The sequence below is a fragment of the Bos indicus genome, chromosome 26 (assembly GCF_029378745.1).
Source record: "Bos indicus isolate NIAB-ARS_2022 breed Sahiwal x Tharparkar chromosome 26, NIAB-ARS_B.indTharparkar_mat_pri_1.0, whole genome shotgun sequence".
NCBI lineage: Eukaryota > Metazoa > Chordata > Mammalia > Artiodactyla > Bovidae > Bos > Bos indicus.
The window spans coordinates 41,512,098-41,531,482 of NC_091785.1; the positions used below are offsets into that span (position 1 = coordinate 41,512,098).

At 49.0% G+C, this 19,385-nt stretch overlaps 1 protein-coding gene across 17 annotated transcripts in view; it reads left to right on the top strand.

Annotated features, from left to right (window-relative positions):
- Positions 1–19,385, top strand: part of TACC2 (transforming acidic coiled-coil containing protein 2) — a 234,864-nt gene that overhangs the window by 173,051 nt on the left and 42,428 nt on the right. For all 17 annotated transcript variants that reach the window (XM_019988493.2, XM_019988484.2, XM_019988482.2 and 14 more), the window contains one exon: positions 13,899–14,035. In XM_019988493.2, the coding sequence (XP_019844052.2) occupies positions 13,899–14,035 (137 nt within the window). The remainder of the gene's footprint in view (positions 1–13,898; positions 14,036–19,385) is intronic.

The following is a 19,385-nucleotide window of genomic DNA, read 5'->3' on the forward strand; positions in this document are numbered from 1 at the left end:
ATCAGTTATGGTGCAATTAAAAAGACAGGTTTAACCAGAAGTTTTTGAAAGCATTCTCTGCTCCATTTCTGACAGCCAGCTCTGAACTTCACACGGGCATCTGGGAAGCTCTGGCTACTGCTCATGACCATGGTCCTTGCTCATCTGCTGGCCTGAGCCCCTTCTTCTCTGGATTCTACTATCTCTTTGATGATCTGATCATCTCCCCCTCCTCCCACCCTACTTCTGCCGCTGCTGCTGTTCTCTGAACAACCACATGACCTTTTTTTTTAAACCTTTTTATTTTGTATTGCAGCTTCCCAGGTGGGCGTGGTGGTAAAGAATCTGCCTGCAATGCAGGAGACTCGGGTTTGATCCCTAGGTCCAGAAGATCCCCAGGAGAAGGGAATGGCTGCCCACTCCAGTATTCTTGACTGGAGAATTCCATGGACAGAGGAGCCAGGCGGGCTACAGTCCATGAGGTCACAAGAGTTGGACATGACTGAGCAGCTGACATAGCCTATTTAACAATGCTGTGATAATTTCAGGTGAACAGGGAAGGGACTGGGCCATTCAGATACACGTATCCATTCTCCCCCAAACTCCCCTCCCTGCCACAGAACGCTGAATAAGTCCACGTGCGGTGAAGTAGGTCCTTGTTGGTTATCCATTTTAAATATAGAAGTGTGGACACGTCCATCCCAAGCTTCCTAACTATCCCCTCCCACACTGACAACCATATGTTCCTTCTCTTAGTCAGTGAGTTTCTTCAGAATGACCTTTTAGAAATATAAATCGGGGACTTCCTTGGCTGTCCAGTGATTGGGACTTCGCCCTCCAATGAAGGGGATTCGAGTTCCATCCTTAATCTGAGAGCTAAGATCCCACATGCCTCGGGGCCCAAAACAGAACAGATTCAATAAAGACTTTAAGAATGAAAGTGAAAGTAGAAATGTGTTAGATGCTTAGTCGTGTCGGACTCTTTGCGACCCCATGAACTGTAGCCTGCCAGCCTCCTGTGTCCATGGGGATTCTCCAGGCAGAAATACTGGAGTGGATTGCTATTTCCTAATCCAGAGGATCTTCCTGATCCAGGGATCAAACCCAGGTCTACTGCATTGCAGGCGGATTCTTTACCTTCTGAACCACGAGGGAAGCCTTCAAGAATGATCTACATCAACAACAAAAAAACTTAAACAAACATAAAAACACGAGTCAAGGTGAGCTCTTGCCCTGAGTAGAACCCCGACCCGTGTCCAGCTCTTCAAGGCAGGCTTCTCCTCCCACCCACCCACTGTGCCCTCAAGATCTGGGGCCTTAGTCCCATTCCTTGCACTTGGCAAACTCCTCACCTCTGGGCACTTCATCTTGTGGTTCCCTCTGTCCAGAACCTTCTTTCCCCAGCTCTGTGGGGTCTGGCTCCTTCCTCCTTCATGTCTGTCTCTAAGAAGCCTTCCTTCTAGGGAACGAGAGAGAGAGAGAAGCTCCAAGTGCAGCCCAGAGCCTGAAACAAACCAGTGTCAGCACGTCCTCTGTTTTGTTGATTGCACTTCCTCTCCCAGTGGCTGTGAACTAATGAATTAATTCAGTAAATATTCGAGGGGAGTTTCTTGCTTCATTTTACAATTCCTCGCCCACAGCCATTTTAGCAGTGCTGGTCTGGGGGCGGGGGTTGGTGTTAGGTGTGTGGGAAGAGCAAGAAAATCACACTCTTTTCTCATGACTCTGTAAACTCAGAAATCACTGGTACAGCTGTTCCCTGACTACAGGGGGCTTTAAAGAAAGAACACTACGCTTAGTGTTTCTCTAACTTATTCTAATTCTCTGAATTATGTTTAGGTGATGGATATAATGATCTTGGTTGTAGAATTTTAACACTTTGAGGACTGGCGAGGGTAAATGTGTTCTAACTTCCTGGCCTTGTGCGTGGCACTTTCCAGGTATAAACTCACTTCCCAAAACCACCCCATGTGGCTGGTGGCTATTACCACCACCTATTACCGGCTACTAACCACACTGCATAGACGAGGAGACTGATGCCCCGGAGATGTTGTGGAAACTGTCCTGAGTGTTTAACAGGTGGCAGAGCAGGAATTTTGGAACCAAATCTGTTGATCTCATTTTTTATATTCAGTGCGTGTTCTGTTGTGTGTATTTACGAAATGATAAGAATAATAAGTTCATATATTATACACGAAGAAAGTGCTTTCATTTAGATTTCATCAGTTCAGAATTTTTAATAAGTGGGTCAAAGACTGGATTGATGTCGCTGCATTATGTATGAGCGAAAAGGGCGTGACAATAAACTGAGACAGGCAGTGCCTCAAGGGAAAAGCACATTTTCAAGGCGTTGAACAATACTTATTCTCTGCAACTGGCATGCTGTTTACAAGCTGTTCTTTCTCCTTTTTATCGTGTAAAGAGATGGGAAAGAAAGGGACAGAGGATTGAAGTCCTCCTCTCTATTGTACAGAAGCACTGTTTGCAGTCCGTGGTAAAAAGGGAGCTTTTAAAGCTTTTAAAACATCGGACTTCTTACCTAAGTGTTCTGGCCACTCCATGCTGAGTCGAGGTTTGTGCATCTGTTTCTATGCGCAGCATCATGACTGAGGCTCATCGAGACCCACAGAGGACCACAAGTTATTCATTTCGCAGAGCTGGGGAAGAGGTTTTCCGCAGAATGCATCTTTCTGCTTAGCAGAAAGCGGAACATATTTGTTCAGATAAAAGAAATACAGCAAAACCCAAACCACTTCTGGAGGCACGTGCTCAGCTGTCAGAACCTCAGGGTCTCCACATGCCTCACTCAGGGTCACTGTTCTGCTCCCCGGCAGAGGCCACTTTCCTGACCCCAGAGGTCTGGGTGGCCCGTGACCTCCCCTCTCACTCCGTGTAGGTTCCCAGAACCTTAAGCTTAGATGCCCACTGCTTGAATGAGGGAGGGGATTAAGGTATGGCCAAAAGGAGGGGGTGAAGAAGGAAATGGCAACCCATCCCAGTCTTCTTGCTTGAAAAATCCTACGGACAGAACATGGGATTGTAAAAGAGTCGGGCATGACTTAGCAACTAAACAACAAACGAAAGCAAAGGGAGAGGGTGGGCCGGGGCGGGAGGCCCAGGCTGGCCCGGCTGGCTGCCCCAGTGGCCTGTATGGATCCAGATGCAGAAACTCCGTTTCATCTCTCACCTTGGAAGGGACGATGCTCAGGGAAACCGACGGCATCCGAATGTACCAGGGGCTGAACTGCAGGTGAGGAGCACAGCCTGTCGCCGTCCAGGAGCCCCTCGGATGTGAGGATGGCTCCTGGTTAGGGTGAGAGATGGAGGACGTGCTCCAGTCTTGGCTCGAGCCTTTGACAAGTCACTGAGCCTTGAGAGTGGGAAGAAGAAGCGTGCTTCTTGAGAGCGGGAAGCTGATCTGACTCAGCTGCCCAGGTGCCCAGCATCTGACAGGTCCTGCTGAAATTGTCATGGAGTGAAATCCACAGGCCTGCCCTATTGTGAGGATCACATGAGAGGGTGGATAAGGATATTCCGAGGTGCTAATTGCACAGTATCAGCTGAGATGAGCAGCCTGGGCCTCGGAGTCCCTGGTGGGGACATCCGCATCCTGGGACCCAGGTACCTGCCTGGAAGACCACCTTGTTACCAGAAGAATGCTTGTTGAGTGTGGAAGGTGAGGGTGGAAGGATGGGTGCTTCTTGCAGGCTGTGAGAGCACCTGGACTGTGGCCCCACGGCACCCTGAGGGTGGAGCCCCCAGGGACCTTGCCCCCAGGTGGGCGTGTCCACCCTGAACTGTGCAGTGGGGGTGGGCTGGGCGTGGTGCTGCATCTTAGCTGCCCGTCTGCTTTCTCCAGGCTCGTTGTTGGCGCCTTCCCTTTTACCAGTGTCACCTGGACATAATCCAGCTAATCAGACCCCAGCTGTGTTCTATTCCTTGTGTCCTGGACCAGAATGAAATCTGGGAGAACAAGCCAAACAGATCTGGAAAGATCCCAGGTGTTCCCAGCAGCTGGGTTGGGCCCCACCCTGTTCAGACCTGCATCTTCCCCTATACCCAGCCAAACGTGTCCTCCTGTTTAAACATTTTCTTCTGATTATGATCATAACACATATATGTTGCCTAGTCTTGAAAGTGGCTCAGTCTTGTCCAACTCTTTGGAACCCCATGGACTGTACAGTCCATGGAATTCTCCAGGCCAGAATACTGGAGTGGGGTAGCCTTTCACTTCTCCCAGGGATCTTCCCAACCCACAACTCCTGTGTACATGTTGCCTGTACGTGTATATATTTGTCTCTGCATAGGTATGTAGTAAGTGAAGTTGCTCAGTCTTGTCTGACTCTTTGGGACCCCATGGGCTGTAGCTTGCCAGGCTCCTCCGTCAATGGGATTTTCCAGGCAAGAGTACTGGAGTGGTTTGCCGTTTCCTTCTCCAGGGGATCTTCTCGGCCCAGGGATTGAACCCGGGTCTTCTGCATTGCAGGCAGACTCTTTACCATCTGAGCCACCAGGGAAGCCCTGATGGATCGGTAGATAGGTATTAAATATACATATGTATTTATGTGTATTTGTTTATGTTGATATATAATTATTGTATCCCAAATAAGCTCATACTGTATGTACATTCCTTAATCTGCTGTCTTCTTCTACTTATTATTTAGCTTGCAGTTTTCCTGACTGTACATGTAAACAGCATGTGGTTCTGAGGGAGGGTCTGTTATTAATACTTGCCAGGTACTGGCGGAAGTCCTAGTTTTGACCAGACTTGACTGCTCTTTTTGAGTTTTTACGTCCTCTCCTGTCGTTTTTCTGTCTCTTTTTTTCTCTTATTCTTTATAGATGTTGTTTATCTGCCTGTTTTTAACACCACCCTTTGTCTTCTAATTTGTTTTGATTTCAGAAACCAGATTATCGAATTGTCTTTGTTTGGGCTGCTGTAAAAATTACCATAGGCTCATGGGCTTAAGCAGCAAATGTTACAGTTCTGGAGCTGGAAAGTCCACACTCAAGGCATGGACAGATTTGGTGTCTGGATGTCTTCTCACTGAATCCTCACATGGCAGAAGGGGCTGGGAGCTCTGTGGGGTCTTTTATAAGGGCACTAATCCTGTTCCCAAGGGCTCCACCTTCATGTCCCGATCACCTCCTAAGGACCCCACCTCCTAATACTGTCACCTCGAGGATGAGGTTTCAATGTGAATTTGGAGAGACACACACATTCAGTCCATAACACCAACCTGTTGGAATAGTATATGAAAGAAAGCTAAGTATATTGTTGAACAAGACCAGAAGAGGTTTCTCTGAGTTCAGGAGCTTTAGTACAAGCTCTGGGTCATATGACTTGGTTGAGCAGAGACATTTTTGTATTTTCTTGGAAACTAGCTGTCTCTTGGCCAGCTGAAGATACTGCCTGCGTGTTGAGAGGCTTCTCACTAGGTAGGGTGTTCTATAGTTCTCGCTTGAGAGAAGAGAAGGACTTTTAAATGACAGCCCGTCAGAAGCGCCTCCTTGTGTCTTTTACAGTCTTTTTTTTTTTTCCACTAGCATCCATAAATGTCTTTGGAGAAGGGAATGGCAACCCACTCCAGTATTCTTGCCTGGAGAATTCCACGGACAGAGGAGCCTGGCGGGCTACAGTCCACAGGGTCACAAAGAGTCAGACATGACTGAGCGACTTCCATCACCATGAACGTCTTATTTCCAGTTAGGTTTTTTTTTTTTTTTTGAGAATTTGAGTTTACAGATGCCAATTTAGGTTACTCAAGCAACGAGTTAGGCTACAAAGATGGGATTTCAGGGCTATCAGTGTATGAAAGCAAGAACATAAAAAGGCTGCCTGAGTCCCTTCTCCCTCTATTTTTCCTAAGACTTGAGTCAGTCTGGCCTTTCTCCAGGAAGGCACAACACGATCCAGTTACAAATCTGTGGCGTCAAGAGCCCAGAGCCCATTCAGTGCTGATTCTTTACTACCTGCAGTGGGGCCTGAGGCCACTGAGAGTCCCTTCCCCTTTGCTAAGTACTTGGTGTCATTGCAGTTAAGTCAGTTTCACAGCTTGTGCTGTGTGTGTGTGTGTGGGAGGGGTAGCGGGGTTCATTGGGCGCCTGTGTACACAGCCACGTGTGCACAGTGCCACACCAAGCCTTCTCCCCGTCCCTGGCGAAGTGGGTTGTGTGCATCTCAAGGGAAGGGTGAAGTCCAGCTCGGCGCAGCTCCGACAGGGTCCACGTTCTCCTGGATACACTCGTGTCCACGGACCACCTGGCAGGACAGCCCTCCCACACTGTGTGTGGCCTCCAGATTCTCTTTCATGCCTAACTCAGGAGCTCTGACCACATGGGAGTCTTAACTAGCTAGCAAATCACATTTCCTAGAATTTCTAATGCTTGGATGCCAAGGGCAGAGCCGGAGCTGCAGGGACGTCCGTGCTGGTCCAGAGGCTGAGGATCTGAGCTCCCAGCCCAGGTTTGATTCCCGGTCAGAGAGCTCGATCCCACGTGCCACAACTAAGACACGGTGCAGCCAAATAAATAAATAAAGATTAAAGAAAAGAATCCGAGCTGCAGTAATAAGGTGGAGAGCAGTATCCTCACTGTTTTTATTCCCACTTACTGGGCAACAATCCAAGGGCCTGGAAGGTCAAGGGACTTGTCTAAGCTGACACAGTTGCAGCAAGTGACGTGGTTATAGTGTAGTGAGAGCTTGTGGACAGTGTTCCAGTCATTCCAACTTCTGATTTCTTTGGGGGACAGTCTGTCTCCCCCATTCCATCGAGTCTGGATCGTGCTAAGTCATGTCTGACTCTTCTGCAACCCCATGGACTGTAGCCCACCAGACTCCTCTGTCCGTGGGATTCTCCAGGCAAGAATACTGGAATGGGTTCCCATTTCCTTCTCCAGGGAGTGTTATGGGTTGCTTATTTATTAGGGTTCCTCACCCTTTCTGGGCTTACCCAGGTGGCTAAGTGGTAAAGAATCTGCCTACTAGTGCAGGAGATGCAGGAGATGCGAGTTTGATCCCTGGGTCATGAAGATCCCCAGGAGGAGGAAATGGCAACCCACTCCAGTATTCTTGCCTGGATAATCCCACGGATGGAGGAGGGTGGCAGGCTTCAGTCCATGGGGTAGCAAGAGTCAGACACAACTTAGTGACCGAGCACTCAGCACTCACACCTTCTTCTAGCTAAATGATGAACATACGACCCAAGGTGGGCCAATTGGATGCTTAGTCCTGTCTCTTCAAATCTGACTCCTCAGCCACCATAGCCTTTTAATAAATTCCACTGTTGCTTGAGTTATCTAGTTGGTTCCTGTTTCTTACTTTAGTCAGTTCACAACTGGCCATCACCAGGTCTGCGGGACTCCTCTGTCTCTGAGGATACTCTTCCCCTTTGTGATTGCATTTTCCTTTGCAGCCAGTGTGTTGATACCCCTGGGAACCCTGCTGACATCTCTTCGTAACCACCAAGTGAAAGCTGCTTGAATCTGAAAATGCATCTGCCTTATAACCCGACACACGCTAGGTACTGGGAGTCTTAGGATGCGGGTGTCAGCATCAGTGGGACTTTCCCTCGAGTGTCAGGCTGGAAGATCCTAGCTGCCTGGCTAGGATGCCTGGGAGCTATGTTCACAGGAGACAGCACCTGACTATGGCTCCTCGGTCACCTGACGGACCAAGAAGCACCTCAGCCTTTGACTGTGTTGAAATCACAGTCTCCCTTTACTGATTTATTGAGGAGTCATGTTGCTGAGCAAAATCCTGTTTCTATATCCAGGATGGGGAAATTAAAATGAAAGACACTTTTCCGTCAGCCTGAAAAAAATGACCAGTGTGGCCAAGTTGTTTTAAGCAGGAGGGAAGAGTGTGTGTGTGTGTGTGTGTGTGTGTGTGCGCACATGCTCGTGCATGCACATTGGGGCAGAGACAGAGTTTCTTGACAAGGTTGTCACAGCGGAATATTCTGATGAATAGAATTTAGGGCACAGCAGTTTCTAAGATATCTGCTCACTCACAAATGCATCAGATTCTTACACGAGGTGCAGAGATGAATGAAGTGGTCTGATGCGCCGAGAGCCCGAGTTCCTTCCTGGAAGGTCTCCCTCTGTCGCTGGGACGGCGGATGGTCTTCCGGCCTGGAGGACGTGAGCCCTTCTCCCTGGCTGGGCTTTGGGCCCACACTCTGCGTTTGTCTTCAAGGGGGAGGACCACCAGAAGGAGCGTTCACACTTCTTGCTCAGGTGGTCTCCCCTGGAGCTCAGAGGCTGGGGCTCGTATCCTGGGAAGACCCCCCCCACCTCTCAAGTGTCTGCACTGTGTCCTTTCCCTCTTGGTGGGCGGTGGCAAGAACTTACAGCGCCCGGATTGCTCTCATGGTGAGAAGTGCAAACTGGAGTTCTGAGGAGCTGCTCTGCATGTGAGGAGTTGATCCACATGTGGAACTCCCCTTTTCCTGTAGCCATCCTTAAGCTCAAACTGCATTTTGATAATCACTGTAAGTATAAGTAATTTTAGATTTCTGGAATAGGAGGGCATTAATTATATTATATTAATTATATTAGTTATATTTAGAACTAAAGCTCTTACTTGGCAGCAGTTTCATGCAGGCAAGCCCAGTTCCATGGAAGACCTGCCAGGAATAGGCCTTGGGAAGCACTTCAGCTCTCCAGGCCTAAGTTTCCTCACCTGCATAAAAAGATATGATAAGTGTACTGAAGTAGGAAATAGTCTCTAAATTTTCTTCCCGCTTTGAAGGTGAAAGATTCTATGTTCTCTGAAATTTATTCTTCCGAACCCTTTAATGATCTGTAGTAAAGCTTAAGCAAAATGTGAAAGATTGAGGGCAGGAGGAGAAGGGGACAACAGAGGATAATTGGATGGCATCATCGACTCAATGGGTGTGAGTTTGAGCAAACTCTGGGAGATGGTGAAGGACAGGGAAGCCTGGTGTGCTGCAGTCCATGGGATTGCAAAGAATTGGGTACGACAGAGTGTGAACAACAAGCCATTTAATGATATGCTGGAAGATGGCATTTATAGTTCTTCTTTATTAAAAGGTTCCAATATTTTATTTGTAGATACATATATTCACACATATATTTGTGTTTATATGTACGCATGTGTATGCCATTCCCTTCGAGGATCTTCCCAACCCAGGGATCGAACCTGGGTCTTCTGCATTGCAGGCAGATTCTTTACCATCTGAGCCACCAGGGAAGCCCAGGATTGTATTATACTAGCTTCTCATGTATATATTATATTATGTTACATTATTATTATGTGAATGTTGATCTTATACTCCTTCACTATTGTCGTTTACAGAAATAAAACATAATGTATTTAAACCAAACCAAAAATATAGGTTGATAGGCCTCAGGGTTCTGCATGTTGCTGGCTAACTGTCTTGCTTTGGGGAGAGCTGCCATAAAATACTCTTTTGTCTGGATGGGAGGGAAGTTTGGGGGAGAATGGATACATGTATGTGTACGGTGGAGTCCCATCACTGTTCACCCGAAACTGTCACAACATTGTTAACCAGCTGTACCCCAACACAAAGTAAAAGTTAATAAAGGCAACTCCCTCCCTGCAAAAAAAACCCCAAAGATAAAATACTCTTTTGATGCAAGGTGCCATCTATGAAGGGTCTGGGTTCCTCGTTGTGTGGAGGAGGTTTCCAAAGTGTGCTCGGTGGGGCTTTAGGTCCTATAAAGACTTTCCAAAATCTGAGAAAAATATTTGAGGAAATATTTTTAAACTTTACAAGCACCCTGGGGAGCCTGGCAGACTCGGGTGTCAGCAGGCAGCACAGTCTCTACGCCCGTAGTTATGCGTTTCCATCTTCCCTTCTCTGTACACACACGCTGTGTGTATCGCCTGCCACCAGCATATGGCCTTGTGCTGATTGATAGATTAATTTGGTTTTGCCCAGTTAGGTAGTTCTCCTGTCCTGACTGCCTTATTAAAGAATGTCCCATGATCACAGGACAAGCTGTTCAGAACAGGTGCTGTTCATGGTTACTCATCAGGACTTCTCAATAATGTGCAACCAGGAGAGAAATCAACAGACCCAGTGCTGCATTAGGCATCCTCAACCCCCAGGGTCAGATTGTTTAAGTTCATAAAAATAGCTTAATGGTTCTCAATGATGGGCTTCCCTGGTAGCTCAGCTGGTAAAGAATCCGCCTGCTATGCAGGAGACTCCAGTTCGATTCCTGGTTCAGGAAGATCTGCTGGAGAAGGGATAGGGTACCCACTCCAGTATTCTTGGGCTTCCCTGGTGGCTCAACTGGTAAAGAATCTGCCTGCAATGGGGGAGACCTGGGTTTGATCCTGGAGTTGGAAAGATCCCCTGGAGAAGGGAAAGGAAAGGCTATAGACTTTATAAGAATACATCATACAGTGACCTTATAAAGTGAGTGAAATACTACTTTTCTCTGTGCATAGGAAATTCACATAAGATGCATTTAGAAAAATAGTTTTGTTGCTGGAAAGGTTTAGAAGCCACTGACGTAGTAGTAAGACAGCACAGATTTTAGAGGCAGACAGTTCTAGATTTGAGCCCTGCACTTCCCTAGTTTACTAACGAGGTGGCCTTGGGCTAAGCAGTGTGCCTCTCTAAGCCATAGCTGTGTCATCTGCAAAATGGGCCTGCTCTCCAGTAGCGGGATATTTTTGTAGCTTATAGAGAAATGTGCAAATGGCCTAGTCCAGTGCTTGATATGTAATAAAAAAGTTCAACATACGATAGCTATTAGAATGCTCTTTTTGCTGGGAATTAAAGTCATTATATTTCATGCCCGGCCATTAAGAGGTACACCTTTACACTCTGGAAGTGCATATACCTTATTATATTTGCGTTCATTTACATATTTACTTATAGAGAACTTAGCATTTGCATATCCTGGTAAATACATTTCTCTGTAATTTAGAGTCATTTTAGCAGACTGTAATGGCACATTTCTCTTTCTGACACAGCTTCTTGGCAAATTAACTTACTTGCATTTTCATTTTAAAAACGTGTGGTGCCTTCGCAGAATAATTTCCCGTACTTTCAGTTCTTCTTGTAGGAAAAAAATAATTGCACAGCCAAGGAAAGCTGCTTTCATGCATTGGGACTCTGGAATGCTGCTTTATGTTTATGTCCAGGCTCTTTGTGGGTGGACTGTAGAAATCCCCACTCTTGGGAATGTTTCTGAGCCCCCTCTGAGAAACTGAATAGGGAGAAAAGAGCTAATTAAAAAAGCTGCCGTCCGCCTCCTCTAATTAACTTGCTCTCCACTCCTGGGGGAGGGTGTGAAAATATGAAAACGGCACTCAGGCGGTGCTGGAAGTGAATGCCATTCTAGGGGTCCCTGGTAGCCTCTGGTGTTTTGATGCAGAAAAGGTTCATAGTAAACAAGGCGAGGAGCCTCACAAGGGGCCTGGTGTACCCTTGCCCTCCCCGGACACTGCCTCCCACACGGGGCCCTGGTGAATAGTGGTCCCCTCTGAGCAGGTGTGCACGCTGGGCAGCTGCGAGCTGGGGAGACCTCATTGGAATTCAGCAGCTTGAATCCATGAGCGTCCGGCCCTCCCTGTCGCTTGCTTATGCTGCTGGGAAAGATCAGGGGCCCTTTGTGCTCTCAAGCCACACATCGCTGGAGCCCGGGGATGCAGAAGCCGTGGGAAGAGCTCCCTCTGCATCTCTGCTGGGCGCTGGGGAAGCTCAGAACATCCCTGCCTGGTGGTGCGGCGGCTAAGTTTCTCGTGACATCGTAAAGAGATTCAGAACCCAGACGTATCGGCAAAGGAATTAGGGGTGGAAGTTTGGGGACAGAAGCTGTTCTTCAGCGGAAATGGCTTTGGCCTCCTGGTGGACATGGCCCCCGGTGGAATGGGCCCGGTGGATGTGGACGACGGTAACCGGCAGTGGGGATTCCAGTCTGCGGGTCCTTCACGGAAACCCAGGAAAGAGGCAAGTTGTCTGTGTGCGTCTCGTCAACATTGCCGCCGATGAGTGCAAAGCTGGGGGCCAGGTCTACACCCAGAGCCCACCAGGCAGATCTAAACTACTGTTCCTCTTTGATGCTTGGCTGCATGACTTTCTTGTGTTTTTCATGCCAGTAAAAAGATTCTGCAGAAGTTCAGCTACCTAGATCTGTGGTTGTCCAGGCATGGATCTTAAATCTCTCCCCCGCTCCGACCCCAGACGAAAGCTAAGTCTTTTAATATTAACATGTGTTTGTAAAAGTTGGTATGGCCCCTGTTGCATTTGTATAAATTAAGTCTTGTGAAATTTGATAGTAAACAGGCTTCAGCTCATTGGATTCTGTCGAATCCAGCTCTGATGTTTCTCTTCATCTCTTTGTGTCCCTGGAGAGCTCTGTGGCTGGTTGCAGGAGCCAGAGTCCTTGGAAGGATGGGAGTAGGGGATCTTTGGCTCCGATAAAGTGAGTCTCTGACACACAAGTTGTAAAAATCTCGATGGAGATTTTCTGAAGGAGACTCACCAAATGGCTCTTTTTCTCCTGTCCTGGCTGACTGCAGAGGGATTGGTTGGTCGTGGTGCTCTCTGCTGGCTGGCAGACAGTCTTTAGAAGATGCTGACTTCTGCGGAGGACACTGGTCCTTTGATCTTTGTGGATGTTCAGCTCTACGAGCGTTTCAGCGTCCACACGTACCTGATACATCGCTCTCTGATTATATATCTTCTACCAAATTGCCTGCTGTGTTGCTTGTGCCAGCAGCAACCCTAAGTATCCACTGTCTTGATAATTACCTTCCTTGTTGCAAATAAATAAATGGCATTTTGGTCAACTTAAAATATCCTGAGATGGGAGTGAGCCTGGGTGATGCTGCTGATCCTCAAAGTGAGCTGAAGCCGGCACCACAGACCCCTCCGCATCCTGAGCCCGTTAAGGAGCTGCCCTCCAGCCTGAGGACACATGCCTGGCTCAGTGATCTGGGACGCCTCATCCTTTCTGGCTCGAAATTGAGTCCCTAGTGGAAGCAGGGTGATGAGAAGGGCTGGCTGCCCTTGGTTTTCTCGAGCCAGAATAAGGCTTTTTTTAGCTTTGTGAGCCTCTTCCCCTTTTTACAGGGTGGCATGGCGGGCATTCCTCTGGGTGGGGTTTTGGTTCCTTTCTCTGGGTGAAGAATCTTCCTTGAGAGCAGACATCACTGCAGACCAGCAAGGGTGATTTTCATGCTGCTGGGATCAGCAGGCTGTGCTTTGAGCTTTAGTCTGACACACCCTCCTCTGACTTGCCAGCTTTCATGCCTTCCTTCATTGACTTAACAGATGTTTATTCACTGCCTCCTGGTTTGGACTCGGGGATGCAGTGATAAAAAAACACAAAACAGAAAAGGCTGCCCTCTTGGCCTTTTCAGCTCAGTCGAGGAGAAATATAATTAACACGATTAGAAAGTGAATACATCTATAATAACAAGTTATGTGATGCGCTGGGGAAGGAATGGCAGTGGGAGAGAGTGGTGGGGTGAGAGGAAGAGGCCAAATTCATGGGAAGAGATTCCGCTTCATGGGGTGAGGGTCCTTTGAATGTGTTGGAACCACAGCATCGCCAAGTGTCCCTGGGAATGCTTCCCTATCAGTTTGACTGAATTGATGCCAAGTAACACCTGCCAAAGTTGATCAAAGGATTCTACTGTTGTATTTGCCACTGAGGTCAGAAATGTGTATTTCGAGTAGAGCTGAGTTCAAAGACTGTCATTTTGCCCCAAAGCTGGTGATAATGAGATTCACTCCTGGGAAGCACACTGCTTCAAGGCTGGCCCTGGACCATTTAATTGGGCCGCGGGCCTGGTTGCGGTGGTCCCGGGAGGGGTCATTAGGCCGTGCACTGCTCCTCAGCACCGGCCCCTTGGAGCAAATACAGCCCCGGCCCCTGTCTAACCTCTCCTTCTCCCTGTCTCTCTCCATCAGGAGTTCTGACTCTGAAGAAGCATTTGAGACTCCGGAGTCCACGACCCCCGTCAAAGCTCCACCAGCCCCACCCCCGCCACCCCCCGAAGTCATTGCAGAACCTGAGGTCAGCGTGCAGGCTCCCCCGGAAGAACCAGGTAACCAAGGGCCCGGCACCCCTGGGGCGGCGTGGGAGCAGCCCTACTGCTGAGCCCTGGGGACACTCACAGCGGCTCCTCTGGGGACCGGCCTGGAGGGGGGCACCCACCCCCGGGGACTGTCGCTGGAGCTCTTTATGTCCTCCCAGCCTCTGGGCCTCTCAGCGCTGGGCTTTGTTTTATGTGGTGAAAACTTAGGGTGCAGGAGTACAATGGGTTATTTTGTGTTTGCTTTGCAGAAGTTTAGAGGTGGCCTCTGAAGAAATAGTGCATTTAACTCTGGGTGCCTTTCAGCCAACCCCCAGAGCTGGGTTTGTATGGGACAATGGGGTCTTGGAATTTTCTGGTGCAATCTTGGATTCTAATTTCTGGCCCCTGGCTCCCGTAAGAGCGCTGGTTCTGGTCACCCATGTGACTTGCATTTTTATTAAAGGACACAGGCGAGAGGAGAAGGGGAAGACAGAGAATGAGATGGTTGGATGACATCACGGACTCAGTGGACATGAGTTAGAGCAAACTCTGGGAGATGGTGAGGGACAGGGAAGCGTGGCATGCTGCAGTCCATGGGGTCACAAAGAGTTGGACACGACTGAGTGACTGAACAACAGAAGCCCACACGGGCTTGGGGATGATAATTGGTAAATGGGCAAGAAGAGAAAGTGATGGGCGGTTGAATCTGTGCAGGGGTGACTCCTTTATTCCTCATTAACTTCAGACTATCCAGATTTCCTATCACGTCCCCACACCCATTCTCCGCTAGTGTGACTTAAAGACCTTTCAGATGCAGTGATTACCGGGGGTGGGGGATGGGGTAGGACAGGACAGATCTCGGGCCCCAGCCTCCAAGCTGCCCACCTGACCGCTGCCATCTGTGTGCATCCTCCAGTGACGACAGCAGGGGTGGGACCACCTCGAGCATCAGAGTTTAACATGAGGCCTGGGAAGAGATGGAGATTGCCGGAGATGACCCCATGAGCTGGTTGGGGGCCAGGTGGTCCCAGAAATGTCCACACAGGCTGGTCAAGAGACCACGTGGTCTCAGAAATGGCCCCCCCAGGCCAGTTAGGGGGCCAGGTGGTGCCGTCTCCAGAGCTGGATTGCCTCCTCTGGACCCTGAACTTCAGAGGGCCCCACTCTGGCCTTCCTCGGCCGCAGCCCTGGCAGTAAGATAAGTCTGTAGAGCTGAGCTCCCCCGGACCATGTCCCGGATACCTGGGAGCAGCCACTTCCTGGGCCCACCCAGGCTCCTTCTTCTGTCCCGTCTTCCCGAAGCTGACTGTGCCCACGTTTACACCCTTTAGCCGAGAAGGAACCAAGGCTGGGGCTGGGACGTACGAGTGGGTGTCCACACATCTGTGCTTAGAAGATGCCCCAGGTGAAGGGTGGAGGCCGGGGAATGGAGGAGGGGGCCAGCGTCCATTCGTACTCCTGCCCTAGCCAGGAGCCAGGTGAATGGCAAAATAAAAAGCCATTTGACGTTGATGTTGGTCTTAGAAATGGGTGGAATCCATTCCACCCGCTCTGGCTTCAGCCTGGCCGTTGATTAAAGGCAGACACTCCTGGGGCTTTGTTCCTAAGCACACATGCTCCCTGGTGCTGGGGGGAGAGGAAGAGACACCTTTGCTGGGATCCGATGAATGCAATTTTCATAGTCTCCCTTTTCTGAAAGCTATCAGTTAGTAGTACCTGATTCTGCATCATTAGTCTAGGTGCTAAGCTCTAAGAGGGTGATGATTGAAATTTATTTGATTTTAAGGTGGGGAAGAAGCAGGAAGGGCTGCTTATAGTTCTCAAAGAGTCTTTTGCACCCTGTGTTCTCTCTTGCATATAGTAAAGTATATAAAAATTCCATTTCCTACAATATCGTAGAAATTTCATCCTGAGGTTTTAATGGAAAGCAGCTGAATGACAAATACATTTTAGTCCTTACATCAAACATCCAATTAAGAATAAATGACCCATTTTTATGGGTGTAATAAGTTCACACTCTGCATGCGTGGGATACCTGAGAAAGGATGTTAGAAGGAGAACGAAGGCCTAAGACAAAGTGTGGTCCATCCTTGAGCATCACACGGAGTCCCAAGGGTGGTCACTGCTGCCAGCATGCGTGTGTCCTCTGGGATTTCCAGTTTTTCACGTCCTGATTGTTTCTGGGGATGGTTTGCCACCCCCGTTCTTTTCTTCAGCCTGTCTTTGTTCCTTCTGCCTACTTCTTTTTTCAATAAAGCAATGAACAATCTCCGTTCTAACATACACACACACACTCAACCACAGTACCCGCCCCTGGCTTAGATGGCAGTTTCTGAAAGAGTGAATATTATGGAGGATTAAGAGAGACCCCCCACCAGAAGGGGTTGCAGCTATGCATGGCCATGAGTCACAGCCTCACAGAACTTTTGATTGCACCGGTTGGAGTCTGACTTTATGCTTCTCCTCCTTGGAAAACTACAGTGAGGCTACATGTGGGTTATACAATGAGGACACTGAAGGTTGGGATCGTGTCTGCCTAAAGCCCCCTGGCTTGGGCTGCACAGAAGTCCTTCTGATGTGCCACATTCATTTGAAAGATGTGCTTGTCCCTTCTGTAGACATCATGGGACATTACCCAGAGTGGGGAGGTGGCTGTGCATGCCCGTGGAGGAGAAGAAAGCATCCTTCTGGGAACCAAGGAGAGAAAGGGCAAGAGGGGAACGTCTGTTGTTTGGTTTGCCTCTGTGAAGTGCCTGCAGTGTTGCTAAAGGTACCAAGAGAACCTCGGGAAATAATAGACGAGACCTTTGGCTGTGCATAAGGACATAATTTTTCCTCCTGGAAACTTACATTTTGCAAAGTAATCCATCACTTTATTTTGGGCTTTGCATGATTGTGCGCCATGGGAGAGGAGAGTGGCTGAGACGCTGGTGGCCGCCTTGAGTCTGCTGCTCTTCTGGGCTGTGCTGGGATGTGGCTTACCACAGTCCAGTTTTCTTATCTGTAAAATGAAAAGAGTGACCCGTGAGTCCTCTGAGATCCTCTCCACTCCCACTTCTCATGCTTCTGTGATCAGGACGCTTGGTTGCTGTAGGGTGGCTGCATTATTAGAACTTAGGACTGGCCACTGAAAGATGTAATGAAATGTCCCGTAATTAAACAATAGCTCCATTTAGTGTCTGCCATGTACCAGACCTGTGCTAAGTTATTTGCATGTTTCATCCCAGCTTGGATGAGGGAAGGATCCCCAGGACTCCAAGTATCTGTGTGTGGGGCATCTCATCACCTGCTACCCAGTGAGATGTGGGAATAAACCCTATAAAACATAGCCCACTGGTTCCTCTGTCCATGGGATTCTCCAGGCAAGAATACTGGAGTGGGTTGCCATTTCTTCCTTCTGGGGATCTTCCCAATCCAGGGATCGAACCCACATCTTCTGGGGCTCCTGCGTTGCAGGGAGATCTTTACCCCTGAGCCACCAGGGAAGCCCTTACTGATTACAATCGGTTATTCATATACTTGGAGGATGTAGAGCTGGGCTCCCTCTGTATGGGACCATTTCCCTTTTGATATATTGGATGAAGCTAAGCGTCTGAGGGCAAGGGTGCCTTGTGTTAGCACCTCTGTGCCTCTGGGCCCGTGGATCCCTGCCCAGGGTGAGCTCACAGTGGATGGGGGGAGGGGAGAGATGCGCAGCACAGCTGGCAGAAGTGCTCCAGTTAGAAGCGGTCGGCGCGGCTAAGTGATGTGGCCTTTGAAGACAGTCAGGGGAGAGGAGACGTCAGGAGGTGAGTTCATATTGAGCAAAAGTCATGAGCGATACATACAGAAGATGCCCGTCGGCAAGTCAAGGAGGACTGGGGACATCCTGACCTTGGACTTCTGGCCTCCAGAGCTCTTCATTCAGCCTGTGGATTTGTTCCAGTGGCCCTAGCTGGACTGCTGCAGCTGGGAACCACCTAGTGAGCCTTTGAGTGTCGTGAAACAAGGATGCTGACTTTGTCCTCAGAGTGAGCCAGGATCTGGAGCCAGGGCAAGCGTTGTCCAGGTCTGCCCTGGTGGGGTGGATCCCTCTGGGGTCCTGACGTTCCTCGCCTCTGTGTCCACAGTGTGCCTCCCAGTGGTTGACTGGGAAGCACCCAGATTATTTGATGTATAGGAATGCGTGTGTGTGTGCTCAGTCCGACCCCATAGGCTATAGCCTGCCAGGCTCCTCTGTCCATAGGATTTCCCAGGCAAGAATACTGGAGTGGGTTGCCATTTTCTTCTCCCGGGATCAAACCTGCATCTCCTGAATTGGCAGGGCAGTTCTTTACCACTGAGCCACTAGGGAAGCCCCAATATATAGGAATGAATGAATACATTGTCTTCGTGTTGATGTGGTGTGTGAGCATTTAGAAGTCCAGTGCGGGCAACTGGGAATCTAACTGGCCCACACCTGCTCTGGAAAATCAAGGCCTGCGTGTGGCAGTGGCCCATTTCTCTGGTCTAGGGCTTCTTCTGAAGAGAACCAAAGGGCCCTCCCACCTGCTTTGGTTGCCAGACAGTAAGATGGTGGTTCTCAACCAGGGATTATTGTGCCCCACCCCCGGGGAACATTTGGCAATTTCTAGACAGGGACGACAGAGGATGAGATGGTTGGATGGCATCACCAACTCAATGGACGTGAGTTTGAGTAAGCTCTGGGAGTTGGTGATGGACTGGGAAGCCTGGCGTGCTTCAGTCTATGGGGTTGCAGAGTCGGACACAACTGAGTGACTGAACTGAACTGAACTGAGTGAGACACGTTTTTGACACATTTTGGATGGCATCAGGGACTCGATGGACATGAGTTTGAGCAAGCTCCAGGAGTTGGTGACGGACAGGGAAGCCTGGCATGTTGCAGTCACAAAGAGTCAGATATGACTGAGCGGCTGAACTGAACTGAGACACATTTTTGGGCTTTGCTGGTGGTTCAGATGGTAAAAAGAATCCACCTGCAATGCAGGAGACCTGGATTCGATACCTGGGTTGGAAAGATTCCCTGGAGAAGGGATAGGTTACTCAGTCCAGTATTCTTGCCTGGAGAATCCCCATGGACAGAGGAGCCTGGCGGGCTACAGTCCATGGGGTTGCAAAGAGTTGGACACGACTGATCAACTAAGGCTTTCAGATACATTTTTGGTTGTCACAGTTCAGGGTTGGGGAGGGTAAAGGCATCTTGTGGGCAGAAGCCAAAGATTCTTCTAGATATCCTACAATGAACAGTATCTCTCCCAACTCTCCCCCACCCACCACACACTGAGACAAAATACTTACCATCCTGACATGGGCGCAGTAAAGAGGCTTAGAAACCCTGCACCAAGATTCGATTTCTTGGTCCATGATGATTTAATTATGG